Genomic DNA, 22,198 nt, shown 5'->3' on the forward strand with positions numbered 1-22,198 from the left:
GGAAATATTTTATATTCTATTGTTTCTTGTGGAATAGGAAATATCAAATGGCATACATAATGTCACACTCCTTGTAAGAAGGTGTAATTCTGAACTTTCTCCTCTATGACTTTCCAGCTCTGACAAGAAATATTAGAACTTGTGTGTTGTGGTTTGTTAAAAAATGTAAATTTATGTTCAAAATCATTTGTCAGTCTCTCAGAAAATTAGGAGTAAATAAATAGAAAGTTCTACAGATTTGTGCCTTATCTGTACCCTCTCATCTCAAGATGGTGCGAGAAGCAGACAATTGTAATAACTTGCTGCTACTCCTTTCCAGCTTAATTTGATCTTGTTCCTTAGTTCTGACAGATTGTTTTTAGTTTTCCCATCTGTTCCGTAAAAATCTCAAATGATTGACTCTTAGGAAAAAAATAATGTCTAATAGCTGAGCCATTTTTAATGAGTTGATAGGAGTTATTTATTGAGACGTGCTGAAGAAGGCAAACCAAGTGAAAGATTGGGGCTGGATTTAAAGAAAGGTAAAGGGCAACTGTATGCTTCATGAAGTCCCACTGTTGTCTTTAATCTCAGTTTTAGACTACTGCTGGCTCCAGTTTCAGGCAGTGCAAATTCTTAGGCCTATAGGCAAAAAGCAAAGGTTCCGTAGCAGTTAATTCCTTTTCCCCTTTTATTTAGTGAAATGTCTACACTCAATACTGCTTTAGGGAGAGGAACAGCCATGCAAGATGGGGGGGGGGGGGGAGGGAGGTGGAAGAACATTGTAGGCTGTGGTATAATTTAATTTCTTTCTAACTCCCAGATATTCTAGTGTTAGGTCAGAAAGAATCCCCATGCCAGTAAACAGAGCGAATGTTCTCTGCCAGCCTCTCTGAAGGCTAAAACCTCTGCTTTAAAATTGCCTGCAAATGACATCTCCTGGGCAGGAAGCCATCAGTATGCAGTACAGGTCTCTCAGAATAGCAACAATGAATATAAATGTTAACATCTGGAATTTTCCCTTCTGTTTTAGTTTTTATATATTGTTATAATAAACATTAACATTATTTTTAATTATCACAAATAGCAGTTTCTCTGGCAGCTTGAGATTTCATTATTAAGTCAAATAGTGAAAATAAATATACAGCTGCTTTAAAAGGGAAGTTGAAAGTTTGACTCACCTCTGCAAATACGCCATTGTTGGACTCATCTATTGTAGAATTCATAGAATAATGAATTAACTTTCCAGTTGCATACAGTGAGGCAGGCATGATAAATGAGAGATTACTAAAATCGTAAGGAGCACAATGTACACTTATTTTTGCAGGTTTTAATGGGCTGCCAACTAAGGGGAGAGACTTTTGTCTGCATTTTTTTAACTAGTAAATTCTGAGTATAGTTTTAAAGTGAGCAGAGAACATCAGTATTCCATCCTTTCAGAGCATCACCAATTACTCAAAAACTGTCAGGTTTCCCTAGGACATGTATCTCAAACAATCAAAGAGGACAGGGCAAAGATTGAAATGTTATTTTTAAGCTATTGAATGCGGTAGCAGTTGAAACTGTTTCTGGTTTAATTTTGTACAAAATTGGACTTGGATGGTGTCTGTTTTAAGGTCCATGCTCAGCAAGTATCCAAATACAGGAGACACTGCTTATACAGAAGTTTTTTGCTCTGAAATGTAATCTGGGACTGATATAAGGGAAGAAAATGCTATTTGTAATAATTTTTTTCCTTATTATTACTACCTAGGAGCAGCATTCCTGGAGTTTGGCAATTTTTTTTTTTTTTTTTTTTTTTTTTTTTTTGTTATTCTGTTGGGGAGAAGGAATTGATTGGTGGCAGGATTACTTTGCATGGCAGAAGACCATTTTGGTCTTAAGTGACTTAATTTTGGATAAATTCTCAGGGGCTTTGGGAACACGACCTGTTATATATCACTCTTGATGGCTTTTTGACAAGGGTTTTGTAGCATTGTGGGTTTAGTAATGAATCTTCTGTATATTTATGTAGTTAAATTCACAAGATGTAAGTTAAATAGTTCTGCATTAACCCCACATAAAGCATTGATCTTTTTTTTTTTTTTTTTTACCTTCTTCCCAGTGTGTCGATCCTGATCTTTAATACTTCTCGACAGTGCTTTGTTCTGGTGAAGCAGTTCCGCCCAGGTAATCCTCTTTTTTTAGATTTACTTTTGCTGTCTAGTGAAGCAAGCTTTTAAGGGTTTAGCAGTTAAAAGTTGGTGCATCTGTGGTGATAAAATCTTTGTTCTATATTCCGTTTCTTTGTATGATGGCCCACCCCTTTCAGTTGGTCAGAATTTCTAACCAGGGAAATTTCCATTACAGATGAAATGAATTATCAGACTGGCCTTACATTCTTCTTTTGGGCTAGTCATTGTCATCTTCTGTGTGAAATTACAAATATCAGTAGATATGCTTTTATTTGAAGTTCCTTTCTGACCTATCTAGTATTTAGTAATGTGCAGAAGCACAATTATTCTTCCTTTTTTCTTTTTTTTTTTAAGCTTGTTGTTGTGCATTGTATACTTGGGATTTATAATGAGGGAAATTCAGGACTGTATGCTTTTCATCATTATGTATATGTGGGCAGCTTCATTTTGCCAGTTATTATTATGAATCTTATTTAGCATGCTATTATTTTTTCCTGAGTTTTGCATCAGTTATTTTAATTCAAAGCAATATTTACTTTCTGGAAGTTAAAAATTAAATTCATATTCTTTGCATGTTAACTAAAAATATCAGAATATATTTCACTGGCTGTTGCTAAGAGACCATTTCAAGACTCTTCATGGTAGACTTTATGGGAAACTTTCTAGGGTGTTGTCATGCTGTCCTTGTCTACTGACAGTTACTGCCAGGCTTTTCAGTGTTGTGCGGCACTGTTATACTGACAGTCCATACTTCCCATGAAGCACTATATTGACTATTATAAAGTGCGTGTTTGTTTATCACGAATCCAATGTCTTTTTTTTTGCCAGCTGAATAAAATGGCTCATATAGATGTTGCTCTCTTTGAGGCTACCTTAGGCAGAAGCCTTCATATATGTGCATATATATATGTATATATGCTGAACATCAACATGTTCATTACATCATCCATATGAAAGTGTTAAATCTGCCTCAAAAGACTAGGCTGTTCTTGGAGTTAAAGCATTCCAGAGGCTTGAGGTGCCCAGAAACCTGGTCAGAGGGACAGTGGTCAGTCGGACACCCCGTAGCAGTTTAGTTATAATAGCCATGCCCTGACACTACTCACATCACTACAATTATATTGCCATTCCATGGTTATTGTCTACCTTGGTGCACGTTCCACAAAGCAAAAATAAAGGCTGAGACTTCTCTCATTGCTGGCTGCTATCAGGGTCTCACCAGGAAAGCAATAGCTCATTACTTGTGACCATACAGCTGCCACTCGCTCTACCAGGCACGTCCTCCACACATGTGCAGGTTGACATACATGCTTGCCTTTCCTTAAGGTGAGGTGTAACAATACTGTTTTCCCATTTAAGTCTGTGCAACTTGTAAAAGAATTCATCCCTCCCTGTACGTACATTCTCACTCCATTCCCTTTGACAGTACCAGCTCTTGTGTAGCCTCAGCAGAGCTCTCACATGGCTGCAAACAGAAATGTTGAGGATTAGGCAGTTTATCAGACCGGCCTGAAAGAGTTCATGCTGGCTTGTGGGGTGGCAGGAGCACACAACCAGAGTGGGGCAGACAGGACCATATCCTTCAGTGCACTGTGGACTTAGATCATAGAATCATAGAGTCAGCTAGGTTGGAAAAGACCTTCAAGGTCATCAAGTCCAACCCTTACCCCAGGATTGCCAAGACCACCATTAAACCATATCGCTGAGGTCCTCATCTACAGTTTTGAACACTTCCAGGGACTGTGATTCCACCACTGCTCTGAACAGCCTGTCCCAATGCCTGATCACCCTCTCTGTGAAGAAATTTTTCCTAAAACCCAATCTAAACTTCCCCTGGCACAGCTTGAGGCTGTTGCCTCTTGTCCTGTCTCTTGTTACTTGGAAGAAGAGACTGATCTCCACCTTACTACAGCCTCTTTTCAGGCAGTTGTAGAGAGCAAGATCCCCCCTGAGCTTTCTCTTCTCCAGACTAAACAGCCCCAGTTCCCTCAGCAGTTCCTCATCAGACCTGTGCTCCAGACCCTTCATCACCAGCTCCATTGCCCTTCTCTGAACCTGCTCCAGCATCTCAATGTCTGTCTTGCATTGAAGGGCCAAGAACTGAACACAGGATTCGAGGAACAGCCTCACCCGTGCCAAGTACAGGGGACAATCACTTCTCTGATCCTGCTGGCTACACAGGAGGAAGTTCTTCACTGTAAGGGTGGTGAGGCACTGGAATGAGTTGCCCAGGGAAGTTGTGAATGCTTCATCCCTGGCAGTGTTCAAGGCCAGATTGGACAAAGCCCTGGGCGACATGGTTTAGTGTGAGGTGTCCCTGCCCATGGCAGGAGGGTTGGAACTGGATGATCTTAAGGTCCTTTCAAACTCTAATTATTCTATGCTTCTATGAAAAAAATTACATGTATATCTCAGTAGTTTCCATATTAGCTCTTCACCCATGACTGATTGCAAAGGTCTTGAGCAGTGCTCATTTTGGTTGTCGATTGGCCACACCTTTTCAAATAAAATAATAGGTTCCTGGGAAAGGCTAGAGTTAGTTCCTGTAAACCTGTGCATAGGTTTTTTCACTGTAAGTACAATGACCTTTCAATGGATTGTAATGTTTGATTTTGCATTGATTTAAAATGTGCAGTATCAAAGACTTGAGTCATAAGCCATGTTCTCTTTTAAGAGGTATGAAATACTGGTTCCAATCAAAGAGAAATCAGAAGTTTGAAGAAAGGCTAGCACATTCCCCAGTCAGCTAAACCTCACCAGCCCTTCAGTCTGTACTGTTGTTCACTTCTCTTAAGGGATAGCAAACAAGTCCCTGTCTGAGTCATCTAACAAGGCTGCTTTGAATAACCATTACAATCTTACTTGATGAGTTTGGTTGAGCCATGTATCCTTTGTCTCAGCTTTGCAGAAAGGCAGGCAAGTACATCAATTCCACTGGAGTTTCTACTCTGATACTTCTTGCAGTTGAGTGGCTCTAGGGTAATGAGTCAAGATATTTAATGAGTACTAGGAGGTTGGTTGAGTCATAACTGTGCTGTTGCTCATCGTATGTGTCTGTCTGACGATGGAGGCGACACACCGATGACGATGAACTGGCAGTTTCTGACCAAAGTAGCGTAAGCCATCAGGAGACAAGAGGGCAATCAGACAGGGGTGGGTGACTGTGCTGGGAGCTGAGCTCTTCTGGTTTCTGCTCTCCACACACTCTGTGCATTTGCAATAAGCTGACAACCTGTGATAAGGAAGAAGAGAGTTTCAGGTTTTCCTCCAAAGAGTGTGCCCTAGTCAATAAGCCACGAACTGCTTTTCCATCCAGGACTTATTTCCTTTGGTGCATCACTTGTGCAGTCTTCTCTGTTCCCTACCAGGGAGCTTGGTTTTCTAGGCTTTGCTTATCTGTGAGAGGTAAATTTTTTGAACCTTTGCGACCGTCATCATATTGAATTCATACTTCAAGTCCTTGGTGAATGCTCTAGTATTTAGACTCTTATGGAAGCTGCTGGTCCTGCTTCTTTTCTTCCTTATATACAGAGAAAAGCTGTTGCTGGGCTTTAAATGTTGGCATATTGCAGGACTTTGCTCTGAAGAGGACTTCTGGATTAAGTCCTACTGAGAATGCAGGTTTTGCTCTATGTGGAGCCCAGTTACACTGAGGGAAAAGAAGAATAGCAGATGCTTCCTGGAATGACAGGATTGGTTTTAGGGATTCAACAGACTTGTAACAGAGCTACTTCAATCACAGTTTCGTATTTTTGTACCCCATACTCTTACCTGCATCATGTTTTGTTGTCCAAGTCCTTTAGCATAATGCATGTATTGTTCTTTTTTGTATTTACTGATATGGATATGTCAGTAATAAAAAAGCAATGAAACCTTAAGAGTATTTGGCTCATAGAGGTATCTTGGAGGCAGTTGTCATTTTGGTAGTTGTCATAGCTTTTAGAAGTTTTTGCAGTAATGACAATAGACGCTTATCAAGGATCTGTCCCTCAGAGTCTGCATGGAATTACTCATTTTTTTTCCTGCCTTCATGCTGCATTTTAAAAAAACCAAACAACTAAGCTCTATTCATGTCTTTCAAGTAAGAAAACAGTAGAGAGACCAGTAGGTTGAGGGAGGTGATCTCCCCTGAGCTCTGGTCTCATGAGACACCCCCCTGCAGTACTGCATCCAGCTCTGGGGCCCCCGAGCATAAGGAGGATGTGAACTTGCTGGTGTTAGTCTGAAAGAGTGTGACAAAAATGATCAGAGAGCTGGAGCACCTCTTCTATGGAAACAGGCTGAGAGAGTTGTCCGGCTTGAAGAAGAGAAAGCTCCGGTGAGACCTGATAGCACCCTTCCTTAAAAGATATGCTCATTGAAAAACCATGTTATGTGTATATGAAATAGGCACGTAAAGTGCTTTAATGGAAGAAAAATAATTTACTCAGGTTGCTTTATAACATCCTTGTGGTAGCTTTTCATGGAAAGCAAGGGATAGACATGAGGAAATTTCAAAGAAGAAACAAGTGGGATTATATCAGCAAGTTAAAGTTACAGTTATCTGAAATTGCCAGTAGTGATTCAGTCCTGCAGTTCCCAGGCAAAATTTCTGTTGACATCAATGAGAGGTTTTGCTTAAATAAGGACTAAAATCTGGCATTTGCACTTTCTTTAGGAGTGCATTACAGTGGCAGCTGTTTGTGGATTAATTCAAGAAGTCTTTTTTAGCCACCATGCAGGAATCTCTGCAAGGAGCTGTATGTTCAAAAGAGATTTTTATTTTTTTTTCAAACAAACATACATGCTTTTCATACCCTTTCTAAATAACAGCTGAGTTGAGAGGCTGAAAGGCTCATCATTGTGCACATGGTACATAATGTACAGCCCAGCTTCCCTGCAAGATAACTGCATAGTTTAAATTAAATCCTGATATCCGCGTTGCCCAACAAATGGAAGCTGTATGGCAGTTCTGGGATGTAGATTTCTTGGATGAACTAGCTTCCTCTTTTTTATTTCTGTTTATTTTAAAGTGTTCATGAATTCATTCCAAATGACCTAAGCACAAGTAGAGTTTAAAGAATAATTTTACGGACATTGCAAGCAAACCTTTGTTCTCTAAAATTGCAATTTCCCCATGTCATAACTTTAATAGATAACACAACTGAATTCCTTATTACTCCGAAGTACACTGATGGTTATAAATTTCCAGGGAAAATTTGTGTACCATCTTTTTTTCTGTTTAGTATGAATAAACTAACACACCCCCCTCTTTCTTTTGTGTGGTGTTTTTTTTTTTGTTGTTTGTTTGGGGGGGGTTGGTAATTTTTTTGTAATTTTTTTTTTTTTAGCTGTTTACATGTGTGAAGTAGAAAAGCATCGTCCTCAACTTTTTGAGAATCAGGACAATGAGAGCTTCTCTCGTCTAGAGGATCCCTTACCTGCTGCAGTAGGAGTGACCTATGAGCTCTGCTCTGGCATTGTTGACAAACCAGACCTTTCTTTAGAAGAAATTGCATGTGAGGAAGTCTTAGAAGAATGCGGCTATCATGTTGCTGTTACAGACCTAAGGAAAATCACTTCTTACAGGTAAATAGCAGTAAGTTAAACATGTTGCATTTTGTTGTTTCACAGATTGCTGAAGTGTCCTGAAGGTAAATTAATGTTCCCTGTTCCCTTATTTAAGCTGTGGGTTGGAGAAACGTGGACATCTGAAAGTATATGAAAGGTATAATTTTCAGCAAGTGAGAGGAGTGTTTACAGAGACTTAAGGAATTATAACCTCATAATTATGGGATTGAATTCACAGTAAGAATGATGCTATTGTGATTTATTCCAAAGACTATTAGAACTGGAAAAAGCTGCATTGGGCTCTTCAGAGCAGCTTGTTGCAGCAGTAGAAAACAGGCTGCCTTTACTGTGCTAGGCATTTTCCATCTCTGATTCTTATTTTTCTGATTTAATAATAGAAACGGCCCAAAACATACTCTTGATTTACCATTAATGCAGTTCTGCAGAAGCATGAGAACTTGTACCATGAGATCTCTTCATAATAGCCTTCTTCAGATTGAACAATAACGTTATATACGAGGACTTTGCTGATTTGACTATGAAAAATTTTACACCTTTTTTTTTTCAGGGTTTCAAATAGTTCTTGAAATGGATTCTAACATGTTTCAAAACATAGACTAGGAGTAAGAGGAAAATTTAATATGTAAAAATACAGAATATGAGTTACTGTAGGGGTAAATAAAAACAAAAAACAAAAACCAAGAAAACCTCAAGGGAAACTTTTGCAAAGAGCCTTAATCCCATTATATCTCTTTTCCAGATTTTAGTATTGTTACCCAGAATGTATGTATGTTTGTATTTTACACAGAAAGCAGCAAGTTCTTTACTTTCTTTATTTTGCTTGACATCTCCATTGAACTAGGCCCTGTCATTGGTTTTTAATTTGAGAATTGAATACAAATCCACAGCTGTCAATCCTGGCAAATGTTATTTCCTGCTGGATTAGCAAGCATTGCTTCTGTTGAGGGGAGGGGGTGAATCACAGGAGCTGTCTTTTATGACTCCTTGAAACTAGATTAAGGGTTTGTTCTACTGACAGAAAAAGTGCTTTCTAGATTTATGAGCAGAAGCTGCCTATAGAATTTCACAGTTTCGGTGACACTGACAGGCTATAACATGCAGATATAGACATATATACATATATACACCTGTATATATATAGAAACACAAAATAGGAAAATTATAATATGATTTCTGTCTTGCTTCAGTGTAGAAGTTTGTCTCAACATTAATGATTTACATCTGGCTAAAACTGTATGTTGTTTGGTTGATAAATGTCTTTGTATCTTACAGGTGTTTGTTCTTTTCAGTTGCCCTTTTTTTAATTGCACAGACTTGCAAAGAGAGTACACAATGGGAGTTTTCTCTGTTGAGATCCATGGAAAGGGCACTTAGTATGTTAATCACCCAATCCTGCTTTGTCTATCAGGGCATAGCTTTCTGCCCATAGAGATCTATGCTGAAGTCAGAAGGGCCTTTATTGTATTTACTTTTCTAGATTAATATGAAAGTTTGAAGCCTCAAAGATGGTATTTTACAGTTTCTTACAAAATAAACCAGGCTTCTTGTGAAAGGAATACAGGAAGTATTAAGAATAATCTGTATTAGATTAGATTTTTATTCTAAATGTTTACTAAAATGTTTCTATTAGGAGTACCCTGTTCATCTTCCTTTAGACAAAGACCAGCAAGCTTTTCCTCATGTTCTTCCCTAAATTTCCTTTGAAGCAAAGGCTTCAAGTCTAAGACTTATTACTCTGTTTCCTGGTGATATAAAGTACTTTTGCCCCTTCCATGTATTTGAAGATATCTCCCCTTTATTTTACTTTCGCCTATGCAAAACTATCTTAGTTGATTTAAGCTTTCTCTTCAGACCATGTTTTCTAGATAGCATCATAGAATGATAGATGTCTGATCATTCCTTCTGCTGTCCTCTACCTTCTCTCCATCTGGTCTGCGTATTTCTTAAATAGTGCCCAAAGTGGAGCACAGTATTTTAGTGAGGGCTTTATGAGTGCCTGATAAAGTGAAAGCATTATTTCGCTTGTCTTAAAGATTATTCTATTTATATGCTGTAGGATGAATGTTTGCCTTTTTTGTGGTGGCAGTGTACTGTTGACTCATGGAGCACAATGCCTTCCCTGTCTCAAAACTATTTTCTGCAGCAGTACTGCACTGTCATTCACCTGCTGCCTGTATTTGTGCTGTTCATTACTGTTTCCTGAACACAGAGCCTTGAACTTGCCTTTGCTGAATTGCATCCTAGTTTTTGTCCTTAAGCAAAATGCTCATTTAAATTGAATGGAGAGTGGTCCCTAGTGTAATCCCTATTTAGTTTGTATTTCCAATTGGATACTGAACACTGATATCCATTCCATGAGTACCATTTTCATACTAGTTTTGATGTTTAAGTATATCTTGATATCCTAGTTTCTTAATGAAATTGTCACATGGGTTAGTATTCAAAGCCTTGATAAACTGAGGTTGTATTGTTTGTGGTGCTGCCCTTATCCACACTATTATTGCTGTTATTAGTTTGACTGCACTTGATATATTCCCAAAAAATCTGATAGTTGTTGTTCCTTTCTTGATGCAAATAAAACCACATTAAAGCATTTAGATAATTAGAATTAATAATTACTAAGTTATGTCTATCAGGTTTTTTTAGATAAAACCTTAGAGTTGTATGCACAGTGAAAAGGCTTTCATACAAACCAGGGTTTTGGTGTTGTCACACGCTTTACTCTGAAAGCAAAGTATTGTCTTGTATTTCTAATGACACCCCTTTCTGGAATCATGGTCACAAGAAGGAGACTGCCTGACTGGAATAAAAGCAGGACTTGACCTAGAACTGACAGAAGAACATGGAATGCAGAAGACAATACAATGTAAAAAGAGAAATGGTTTTGGCTAGAGAGGTCAGTACAGTTCTGTGGCTAATATATTAAGAAGGGGAGGGCATGGACAATGTGTAGGGAGAACTTGAACTGGGGGGAGAGGGAATAGACTAGGAAATTGTCAAGTAGAAAAAGAAGAAGAAGAGATGAAGGCACAATGAAAAGAACGATGAGCTGAGAAAACTAAATGGACTTGAGGGGAGTACGTGCATTGTGGTGGAGAAGAATTCTCTTTAATGAAATGAGGAAAGAGACTGTATTCAGGCAGAACTTTGTTCTAAAGCAGTGGGAACAGTAACGATCACAGGTAATCTGAAGATAGCATTTATTTCTTCTTATTTATTATCAGGGCCTGCAGCAGTGATTTTGGGTGAATTTTTTTTTAATGTATCTCAGCTAACCAGAAAAGGTTAACCACAATACTGCTACAGATCTTTCAACAGCACATACAAATAAGCCATTGGACCTCATTCTTAAGCTCTGTAAAAGCTCCTGTGTCATGACACTCATCAGTTAGAAGTGAGGTACTGAATTAAGAGATCTCAGAGTGATCTTCAAGAGATCTTCAGGAAAGCAATTCAGGAGATCTTCAGGAAGCAGATCTTCAGGAAAGAAGCTAGGGGTTGGGGAATTTACACTAGCTGAGTAAGGGTGTTTGGAGCAAGTTGTTCGAGGAGCAGGAGGACAGTGTGGTGTGGGCGAGTGAAGGAGACTGAACTGGGGGCAAACAATGAGAAAGACAAACATATTATGAGGAATTTGAATGCAGGAGGCCAGAGGAATTACATTTTGAAGAATAGGAAATATCTGTTCCTATTAAGAAAAATGCCAGCCAGAAGGTGAATTTAAATGCAAGCGGTTCATTTTGCTGTGTAAATAGAGGCAGGAACAGTTTGAAAAAAAATAATTTGTATTGTTTTCAACCTGTGTGGTGAGTTTCCTCCTGTCATCATGCTTATACAAATCGCTACTTTTGTGCTTGGCATGCAGTAAGTAAACTCATTTTGGTATTACAAAAAGTTTGGTTTCTCTTCTGGCAGCAGCTAATTGGCTTTTGGAGGCTTACTGAAAGTTTTGACACCTACCGATGTGTTGAGTTCTCGTCAGCTGTATATATGGCTTCAGTCAAAAATAGCAAAGATGGTAGATGTGTGACGGGTGTAAAGAAACTATTCAGCTCAATAATGAAATGAAGCTAATACTAATAGTATAATTGTAAACCGATGTTTCATGAAAATTGTTGCCAGTTAAATTTCTAATTTTTAAAAGCTCTAGAAGAACTCTCTGAGCTTGCTTCCGTGTTCTGTTTTGTTTTTCCCTAACTGCAAAATTTGATTAATGAAAAATTTTGGGTTTACTCATATACCAGATAAGGCAAACTTTCTGTCTCTCATGTTATCCCAGCAGGTTTCAGTTTGAATCCCATGTGAGGTTCAACTGTTGGTTTTTTAGGTTGAAGTACTTCTGGCTATCTTTCTTGAGAATTGATTCCTTACAGGCAGGGGCAGGGAAGTCTGTTGTTGTTGCTCTTAAAGGTGTCCTTATTGCCATTGCAACTTACAGGATTTTTTTTGGTCATCTTTAGCAATATTTGCAAATTTATTTGAATTTGAATAACACCTGAGAGCATCATTCTAACGCTGAGCCAGAGCTTCTGGTTCAACTTCCTTTTCCCTTCACTGTGTCTTTATTTATTCCCAGAGGTTCTAATAAACTCTTGGCTATGAATTGGATACAATAGGACCTGGAGGTTCTCAACCCCACTGCAAAAGTAAATCAGATGGATTAGTTTAAGAGCCTAACATAGGTACTTACATACATTTAATTTATTTTTTTTTCCCCAAAAGTATACAACAAAGAAGAGCATTCAGAGAATTAATACTGGATGTTCCAATTACTGTGCCGTGGCTATTAGCCTTAGTGCAATGAGGTAAAAATGGTTTGTATTCACAGGTTTTTATGCAGAAGGAATAATAGCCTTGAAAATGTTGAAGTGCATTATAATTAGAAAGATCACCTGCCAGTACACCTGTTGGGTGATGGCATAATGTAATATAATTTTATGTTAATTACTTCTCTGCTTTTTTCCTGCACCTGCTGCTTATAACGTCAGAACTGTACAAAGGTCCTGAGAAGTGACAATAGTAGCTGCATGTCACTGTTCATCAGTTTACAGGTTTCATGCCTAAATAGGTCTTGCTTTCAGCATAAATAGCAGAGGTTTGTGACGCATTTACTTGTAAACATGAATTATGTATTTGCTATATACCCAAATTCTGCGCCCAGATGGCTTAAATCTTATAAAAGGATATATTGCATTTATGATTTTTCACATTAACTGTGTCAGATTAAAACCAAAAACTTATTTATGTGTTGACAGGAACAGGAAAGTGTTGACTGTTTCTAGATTTTATATTTCTTAAATATTAAGAAATTAAGAGAAATTTAGCTTTTAATTACTGTCTGTCAAAAATCTGAGCTAAACTAGTAAATCTTCACATTGATAAGTCTATTTACTTCCTCCCCATGTTTTAGCAGAGAAATAGAGTAAAAGATAGTGTTTATTTTCTCATGCATGTTTGTACCTTCAAATTAAAAAGGTAATAATTATGCAGTAATTGGTTGTCACAGATGAGCACCCAGAGATGAGGAGAAAGCAAAGCTAATCTTGAGCACATGCTTTGAATTTCAGCCCTGTTTACAAATGTGCACATGTGCGTGCGCACACACATGGGCTCATGCTCTCAGTTTGAGGAAGAAGCTCACTGTTACTGAGCATCAGCAAGCACGTAAGGTGGGCTCAATCTTGCTTGTGGCTTTTAGGCTCTACTAAACTTTTTTTTTAGAGCAGTAAGATACTGTTACCCCTTGTGATAAAAAATAAACATGTAATGTATCTATGAACTAAGGTATGCAAGTGAAAAGACCCATTTTGTGAGCTCTATTTCATGTGCTGTGTATTTCCTCATGCATTTAATAAAAGGGAAGAACTAAACAAAGGCTTTGTGATAGCTGCTATTGCCGTGCTTCGAAAACAGATTGGAGTGACAATCTGTCTGTTGTGTTTTCTCTGATCTAAGAAGGAAGTGGATAGAAAATACTGTAGCTACAGCCTCGTTGTGCTAGCCAGTCCCACCCCAGGCAGGTGAGGAGAAGCACTTTGCAGTCATTTCACAGAAAGTGCTTCTCCACTCTTCTGTTGCCTGCAAGTGTGTTGCCCACAGCTTTGAAAGCCATAGCATGATTTAATCACAGTATTTGAGTGTTTTATTTAAAATGAAAAACAGGAATGCAGCACACAATCTTGTTTTGGTGTGTTAAACTTACATTTAAGTTGCTATTGTGATGAAAACCATACCACTTTGTTATCCTTACTTTGACATGCTTACATTCTTAGACTTGCTGTTGTCAAAGGTAACAGAGGTTTCTGTCTCTGAAGCAAAACTAAAAGTTTAGTGCTAACAGACTTTTATTTTTTAAAATATCTATTGAAGTCACAGGGTTTGTGAACTTAAGCCCTAACGATTTGACAAAGAGTATTTGTCAGCCACGTAGCTGTTAATTTGAAGAACTATAAACTTCCAGAGGAAACTGATCATCATGATAAAGAGATGAGAAAAACAGAGCTGTGTTTTGTGTAGATCATTTGCATTTGCCACACAGTGGTAAATAAGAGTCAAGCACCGTCCAGACTCATCAAAATACATCTGGAACAATCAGCTAGGTCAAGCCAGGCTTAGTAGGTCTGGGTCAGTATGAACCATGACGTGCCTGATCTGGGCAACATAGTGCTAAACCTGTGAAGTGAGACTGAAGCCTGAAGTCCCCCCGTGGATTGGTGCTGTGAGTTCAAACCCTGCTTGCCCTGCCCCAAACCAAGCTCCTCTGTACTGAGAAGGCACCTTTATCAGGAGGGTGGTTTTCCCAGGGTGAAACTCATCACTTGCAATTCAGGTGTGCTGACCCCTGTGATTTCCACAGATGCAAAGCTAATGAATATAGCTGTAATCTGTTAATAGGTGACTCATTTCAGACCATGGCAAAAGCATTTATTTGTAATGTGAAATACTAAGGCAAGGAAAAACATATGTCACAGACTTAGGATAGAGGAAGAAGGCAGCAGAAAAAGGAACATAGCCACGATTAAAGGTATGTCTAAATTCCTAAGACATCATAATCAGAAAGTACAAGTAAGTATGCAAAAGCATAGGAAGTACCTAGTGACAGATAAACCTGAAAATGTACTGAAAACATACTAGCTCCCTGTTGCCCATTTACCAGTCAGACCCACCTTCTCCCTCTCTGCTCTCTTCCTTCTCCAGCCCCAGTACCCAAAATCACTGAAATGAGTACACGTTTTCCAAGGGTAAATGTTAAAACACTTAATAACTTCAACAAGATGGAGATTCAGAACAGCATCAAAGCAACAAACCTGATAAGTTTGATTTCTGTAAAAATCAAAGGTACTAAGACAAATTAAATGTCAATAACATTGATTTTGGACAATTTTCTAAGGACAGGCAGGATACATCAATAGGTAAGAGTCTGGAAATGTGAAAGACAGCAGTAAACAAGGAGATTATTTAATTTAGAAAGGGCATTTCATGTGGATCCATGCAAAAAATATCAACTAGCAGAGTGAGCCAGAGAGTTTAGAGAAAGAAATACCAAGCAAGAAAAGGTAAAAAATATGCCTTTTTTGTGATTTAAATTATATTAATGTATCTTTCAGCCTCTTTCTCAAACCAATGAAATGGGCATTTACATAGACAATAAATAAAAGCAGTGAATACATTATAAATAATACAATGCAATAGTCTACAAAGCCACATGTCAAAATAGTGAGGGGATTCCAAGTTATCTTTGCTGTTTGGGGAGGGAAAGAGAAGAATAGAATAACATGAATATTAATACCAGTGCTCTTTGATTTTATTTACAGCTTATCTGAAAGTTTTTTAGTTTTTAATGAACAACTCATGACAAAGTTACACCAGAGAAATATAAGTTAGGTAATCAAATAAGAAAGTATAAGCATGTGGGTATGTGGTCCTTTGAATATGTATTGTTGCAAACTTTTTGGTTTTTTTCTGTGGCAAATTATATGCCAGCATATGTGAAGAAATGCCATAACTTTGAGCATCATAACAAAGAACAGACCAGTGAGTTGTCCAGTGCTTTCATTTTTTAAAGTATATTCAATGTAGTAGCTATGCTTGATGTATTTAGTTAGTAAGAAGAAAATCACAAATTTAATAGAAGCATCATAAGAATACATACAATGAAGTAACAGCATGTTGAAATCACGCTCTGAGCTACCACATCTAGAAGCTAAATCTTAGTGTGGCATCTTAGGAAGCAGTTTTCGTTTTCTTTAAGGAAAAGGTATGTGGAAAGTGAACTTCTGTGATTCCCACAGCTGCAGCTACTTCATCTGTAAATGGTCACAGGTGGCATAAAAGGAGATTGTACTGAAATAATCACGCCAGAAGTTTCTTATGGAAGGGCTTCTTAAATAAAGTCTCTTATGGGTTTTGTGTATAATCTTTACATAATATCAAGTGGATGTGACTATAATCAATTTAGGATCATATTCATTCTCCAGGTGTGTCACCCCAGATGAAGCTGAGACTTGACACCCATGAGAAATAGCAACATGAAATATATTATGCATAGTCTTGTGTTTTTTCATGGTACCTTTAGAGACTAGAAGCTACATTCTTTGTCTTGCAGATTTCACAGTGTAAATGAACACGTGGGTTTTGTTCTTATCATTACCAGAAAACAATCTCTGAACCCCAGGCTTCCAGTGTTCATTTAATTACTAAAAATGCAATTCTTGCAGAAAAAGTGAAGAATGAGTAATCACTGCATACAGAGAAAAACAGATCTGGATCTCTCGCTGGTTAAACAAAAATCCTTTCTGCCTCCTAACACAAGAAAAGAAGAAAGAAAAGAGGGAACAAAAAGTGAGCAGTCTATTATTCCATCACAAATACCTTCTCTCAGTGAGAAGTCTTCCAAGGGACGTAGCTACAATAGTGACGGCTGGGTAGCACACGGGCCGACGATCAGTCAGTGGCAGGTACCAGGGTTACTAAGCTGGGGGAAGAGTGTCCACCGATACTAGAGCTGTGTCTCTTGATTAGTATTTCAGTTCCAGTGTTGCTTTTTAACAGATATTATTGCTTGATAATACCAAGAAAAATACAATATATTTTAACACAAAGGGAATCTAGTAAAGTGTGCCATTGTCCTTGTGGCAGAAAGGGCTGATGGAATATGAGCATAAAAAATGACATTCCAACTTTTGCGAGCTGGTTGCTGATGGCAACTTGATGAAAAATAGGTCTACGATACTTTTATAACGAGATCAGAATGATTAAGCCAGCATGGCGTACCCAGTTTGCAACTCCTGCTGCTGGCAAAGACTGTGTTTGTGTTTTGCTGTCAGCTGGGTGGATCTTCAGCTGAAGTGAGATGAGTGGCAGCACGGCTGGTGAACGGCATTACTTTTCCAGGCAGTTTCCCATCAGAGAAGGGGAAAGGGAGCATGGCACAGGGAATCCTGAGAAGACGTTTGATCTGGTGCCAGTGCCACGTACAGTCAGCCCTGACTGTCAGCTCCAGACGTCTCTTTTATTGGCAAACCATCTCTGATGGTCATCAGAACAGTGTATACCAGGGACAGAGGTTGCATAAAAGAGGGAATGTAAATACTGAATCAGTTCGAAGAAGGAGGTTGTAGACTTCGGTAAAATGGAAGTGAGAGGGAAAACTGTGCTAGTAGGTCACATTTTGCTGGTTAAAATGTGTATCCAAAAGACCCCACCACTGACATTGAAATAAAGTGGTGAGCCACAGATGAAAGAAATCCCATAGCAGCCTTCAAAGTTCCTGGAACTGCTGAAGATAATTAAGTTTCTCTTCTTAGATATATAGGAATGATCCTGGAGGGGTGAAACGCATTCTGTGAATTTGGACAAGATATCCGAAGTAATGTTGGGAAAAGAATTCACTGGTTTGCTCTCTATTCTATGCTTTAAAAAAAGGAGTGTAAGAAACCAACTTCAATAATCACTATTAATTCTCCAAACAAAACTGCCAGTGTTCTTAGAAAATTGAAAGACAAATTATTCATTCCTGGTATGGCATGCGATGTATGCTAGGTTAACTGAAAGATTCAGTTGACTAATGGTTGGACAAGTATGGATATTCACTCTAAGATCATAACACTGCTACAAATCTTAGAATCCTCTGTATGTATAACGATACGGAAGCTAATTTTTCAGCTTGCCCTAATGCCTCATTCATAGTTTCAGTGAACTTTTGATCCAGATTTAATGTGAAAAGTCACTTGTAATAATGTGAAATGAAGAAGTTGCAATTAGGATGTGAATATTTTCTTGGAAGGACTAAATGAGTGGATTATGTACTTATCCCCTATTTAATAATACCTAAATGAAATAGTCCTAAGGAAATAGAGGATTAAGGAATAACAAGTATAATACACAGCAAGTGGTCTAGCTGGAGAAAGTTTACAGCATGTAAAATATCCCCCACTAAATCTACTGTAGCAAATTTAACAGGGAGACTGAATTACTTTAGATACACATTTGCTTACAGTGGTCCATTTTGGCCAAGGCTAAAGTTCAGGAAGGACAGAGAAAGTCTCCCAGGCTACCTTTCTATTCTTGTATCTATCCAGTCCATCAGCAGAGGACTCCAGCTGTGAATGGTCTTCTTAAGTAAAAAAATCTAAATATTAGTGTAAAAACAAGCAAACAAATGTATCATGATTGCATACAGATGCACTGTTGTTTGTAAATCTGTGAGTCATCCAGCAGCCCAGCTCTCCTTAAGGTCAGTTGAAAAAGCTTCTGTTGACTTTAGTATATGTAGAACAACAATTCATCAATTCAAAAACTGTTTTATGTTTTCCCAAACTAACATTTTCCAAAGTTGCAGAGTATTTGAAGATGGATCTGTATCATGTGCAACTGCGTTCAAAAGTGTCGGTATTTCTGCATGAAATATCTGAACAATTTCTGTATTAACAGAGTTGCATTTATAGGTGCTAAATGACATTAGCAGAGAGTAAGGACATGCATTTTGATGTTGCTTAGTGACTCAAGTTAAGGGCCCATGTTTCCATTCCTAGTTCCTAGCTATCTTCTTTTCATCTAAAACAAAGTTTACCTTCTCCTTTTTTTCCAGGTCTGGAGTTGGTGTGACAGGTTCTAGCCAGACATTATTTTATGCAGAAGTCACAGACCAGATGAGAATTGGGGAAGGAGGTGGCCAAGCTGAAGAAGGCGAGCTGATTGAAGTTGTAGAAATACCTTTAGAAGACTCCATGAAGTTTGCTTATGATGAGACTCTCCAGAAGACAATGGGTGTCATCTTCAGCTTCACATGGTTCCAAGACAACATAGCACCCAACCTACGGAAAAAATAAAATCAAAGCACCACGATTGTAAGAAAAGCTTTCCAGCTGGTTCTCTGGATACAGAAAACTGCAAATCTGATCATCATGTCTTCTCATGGGGCAAATCTTTCTGAAAATAAATTTGGAAATAAAATTTCAATTAAAATCCTGACCCAATTTCCATCATTAGCAAAACACTTGCTGGCTTCACTGGGGCCAGGATTTGCCTCTGAGGCAAATGTTGTTTTTTGCACAAAAGTCAAATTAAGTGTTCCATTCTTCTTTTTCATGGCACTGTGCTGCCACTATTTTGAAGACTCACTCAGGACCTCAGTGCAGCTGCTGTGTCAGCCTGTCACTGGGGTCTGTACATACTGGCAACTGTGTGTTCACTGTAGTTTCTGACATATTTTGGGGTGGAAGCAGCAAAGCTTAATAATCACAGATACAATTACTACCTTCCTAGGTTTAGCACAGCTTTCGGGGAGTAGCTTTCTCTATGGTGTGTAACTCCTGTACAGAGATGTTTGCATTTCTCGACATGCAGACCTTCATTTTATAAGCAAACATGTCTGTAAATCCTTCTGCTAATGTGTCATTTTGACAATAGACCAGCTGTAAGATTATGTGCTTCTGTGTGTTCGCACTATAATGCTGAGCAGCAGTGATGGTGAGGGATGAATGATGGGGGCTTCTACTAGAACACATGCTGCTTTGTTTGTTTTATGGGTTATACTTGCTTATGAGATCAAACTTTGTCCTCAAAAGTGGGACTAGAGAGGGCAAATTCTTTTAATTTGGCTCTGCTGTGACTAATACAGGTGATTTCAGTGGTCTTGGTTTCTTTGTCACCCAAACGGGAAGAATGAGACTTACCCCTTAGATAATTTACCTTGAAATCTAATGATCAGAAGTGCTTTACTTCTGATCATTTGTGCAGATTACACTGAAGCCCATGCAACCTTCACAGACATACTAAGCAACACAATTTGATTTAACAAAGTGGTCTAATTAGAATGTATGTTACTTCTTGTCAGCATAGCTTAGATGTGGAATATTTGTCATGTGAAACTTAAGAGCATGAATGAAAGAGAATCAGATCTGGCAGTTTAATGAGGCACTGGTTTATGTTATTCACTGACTTAAGGCTAATTAACATGCCTACATTATATGTCCTTCTAGGATTGCTGAGATACTAAGTATGTTTAGAAGATGAGCACTGTGAATACATGAACTTTCATATAGCAACTAGTATAAATGCAATACAGATACCTGATGGTATCCAGTGTCTGATTAAAAATCACTCCATATCTAAATAGCCTTATAAATAAATAATTTCTTTTTTAAAAAGGTTTTAGAACTGGTGCTTGCTGGTTCCCCTACTAACAGGGAGGAAAGGTCCTTAGAAAGCCACTGAAGAAAGAGCAGCCTTTGCCTGTGAGAGTCACTATCTTTGTGAGTTCAGGCACATTTGTGTCAAACTGCCTGGTCTGTGCTGAGTCAAGGGCTGAGTTATTGTGAAAAGCAAATAAATTCTGTCTGTCCATGTATTTACACTGGAAGTTGTTTTAGGGAGGGATCTCCACTGCTCCACATCTTTATAGTGTCTAGTGCTATGTGTTCTGATTGCTGCTGGGGCCTCTGTGACCTACTACAATGTGTGTAATAAATAATGTCCTTTATTCCAGGCTATAGTTACCAAAGTATCTGTTTGATTCCATCAAAATTGCTACACAGTAGCTTGTTGATCTGTTTAGTCTCAAGCTAATGAGTGTATGTGTATGCATGTCAAAAGCCTGTCTTGCTGTATAATGCAGTAATTTGGCAAAGTAAACTGGTGTAGGGGAGGGGTGTCACAGTTTGAAACTTTTCAAAGCAGCATTTATGTATTTGTACCATTTGGACCAGAATTACAAATGGATGAAACTCCACTTCTAATGAGGCTCTTCATGTGATGCTGAGAGCTTTCTCCCATCAGCCATTCCCTCCCTGCTGCATCCAGGACCTGGACTCTGTGCTTCACAGGGTGCACTCACATTGTGTTAACAACCTTGGTGAGAGCCCGTGTTTTTGACCCTCAGGTGTGGGTGACAGGCATTCAAGGTGTGATTCATCAGACTAAACACACATTTCACTGATTAGTCTGTCTAGAAGAGCCTTCAAGTCTCAGCACCTGCATTCGGTTTGGACTCACCAGATCACCCCTGCAGGAGGCAGGTAAGCCACTGTGCCAGCATCACATGTACATCATGAGCTATGGGGCTGCCGGGCTGTAGAGAGATCACAATACCATCCACAAGAAGGGGAAGGATGAAGGTCCTAAAATCTCTCTGCACCACCCAGCTGGTGCAAGCCAGTTGTGCCGTGGCTGCACATCTTTGAACCAGACAGTTTGAAACATTCATGCTTTGCCCCCTCCAAGGTGCCATGGCTGTTCCTCTAATGTACTGTCCTGCCACAAGAGCGTGTGTGGTGGGGAAGCACCAAGGGCAGCTCCAGACTTGCCAAAATCTGGCCCAGACTGCTGCTGCTGGCTCCTATCACTCAGGCAGGAGGGTGGAGAGCACATGGTACCGCAGCATGGAAGGGTGGGCAGGGAGGGAAGGTGCAAATGCACAGCCCTCCACTGTGTTCCGAGTTGACTTCGCCAGTGCAAGGTACAGGCTTCAGATGACTTCTTTTCCAGATACCCATGACAGAGGGCAGCTGCATGAGCTGAGCAGTCCCTCAGCATCTCTCCATAATTCAGAAGGCCAGGCAAGAAGCTGAACAGGATTGCCACTGCCTACCGGTCCATGCCTCCTGGTCCATGGTGTCTATTGGGCAGACACCTAAAAACTCCTGGGGGACTGCAGTTCCTCTGAAGACTTCACACTCAAGGAATGCTGCACCTGGCCCTGTGCTCTGCCCGGCCTCCCCACAATTTGTAGTTCTCAGACAGAAACAAAATGGACAAGAGATTGGTTTGTTTTCCTTCCACAATTTGGGAATTTTCCACAGAAAGAGCTGCAGGGCATTATAGCAAAAGTTGTGCATAAAGCAATGTTGTATCTGGTGTTTGGATTTGCGCTATTAAATATAAACATATATTCCTCCTTTTCTTTTTTATCCTGTTAATTTTGGTGGGTATTTTAATAAGGAATTAGGAAGGTTTGAAAATGTGGGAGAAAGGTC

At 38.9% G+C, this 22,198-nt stretch overlaps 1 protein-coding gene across 5 annotated transcripts in view; it reads left to right on the forward strand.

Annotated features, from left to right (window-relative positions):
• The window catches only part of NUDT14 (nudix hydrolase 14), a 60,850-nt gene extending 40,087 nt beyond the window's left edge, over positions 1 to 20,763 (forward strand). For all 5 annotated transcript variants that reach the window (XM_061376470.1, XM_061376471.1, XM_061376474.1 and 2 more), the window contains 3 exons: positions 2,084 to 2,148; positions 7,484 to 7,721; positions 18,814 to 20,763. In XM_061376470.1, the coding sequence (XP_061232454.1) occupies positions 2,084 to 2,148; positions 7,484 to 7,721; positions 18,814 to 19,054 (544 nt within the window). In that variant the 3' untranslated portion in view covers positions 19,055 to 20,763. The remainder of the gene's footprint in view (positions 1 to 2,083; positions 2,149 to 7,483; positions 7,722 to 18,813) is intronic.
• The last annotated feature ends 1,435 nt before the right edge of the window (positions 20,764 to 22,198 follow it).

Source organism: Neopsephotus bourkii, unplaced genomic scaffold (assembly GCF_033783945.1).
Source record: "Neopsephotus bourkii isolate Nb327-2 ecotype Australia unplaced genomic scaffold, CSIRO-AGI_Nbou_v1 NB_1707, whole genome shotgun sequence".
Lineage (NCBI taxonomy): Eukaryota > Metazoa > Chordata > Aves > Psittaciformes > Psittacidae > Neopsephotus > Neopsephotus bourkii.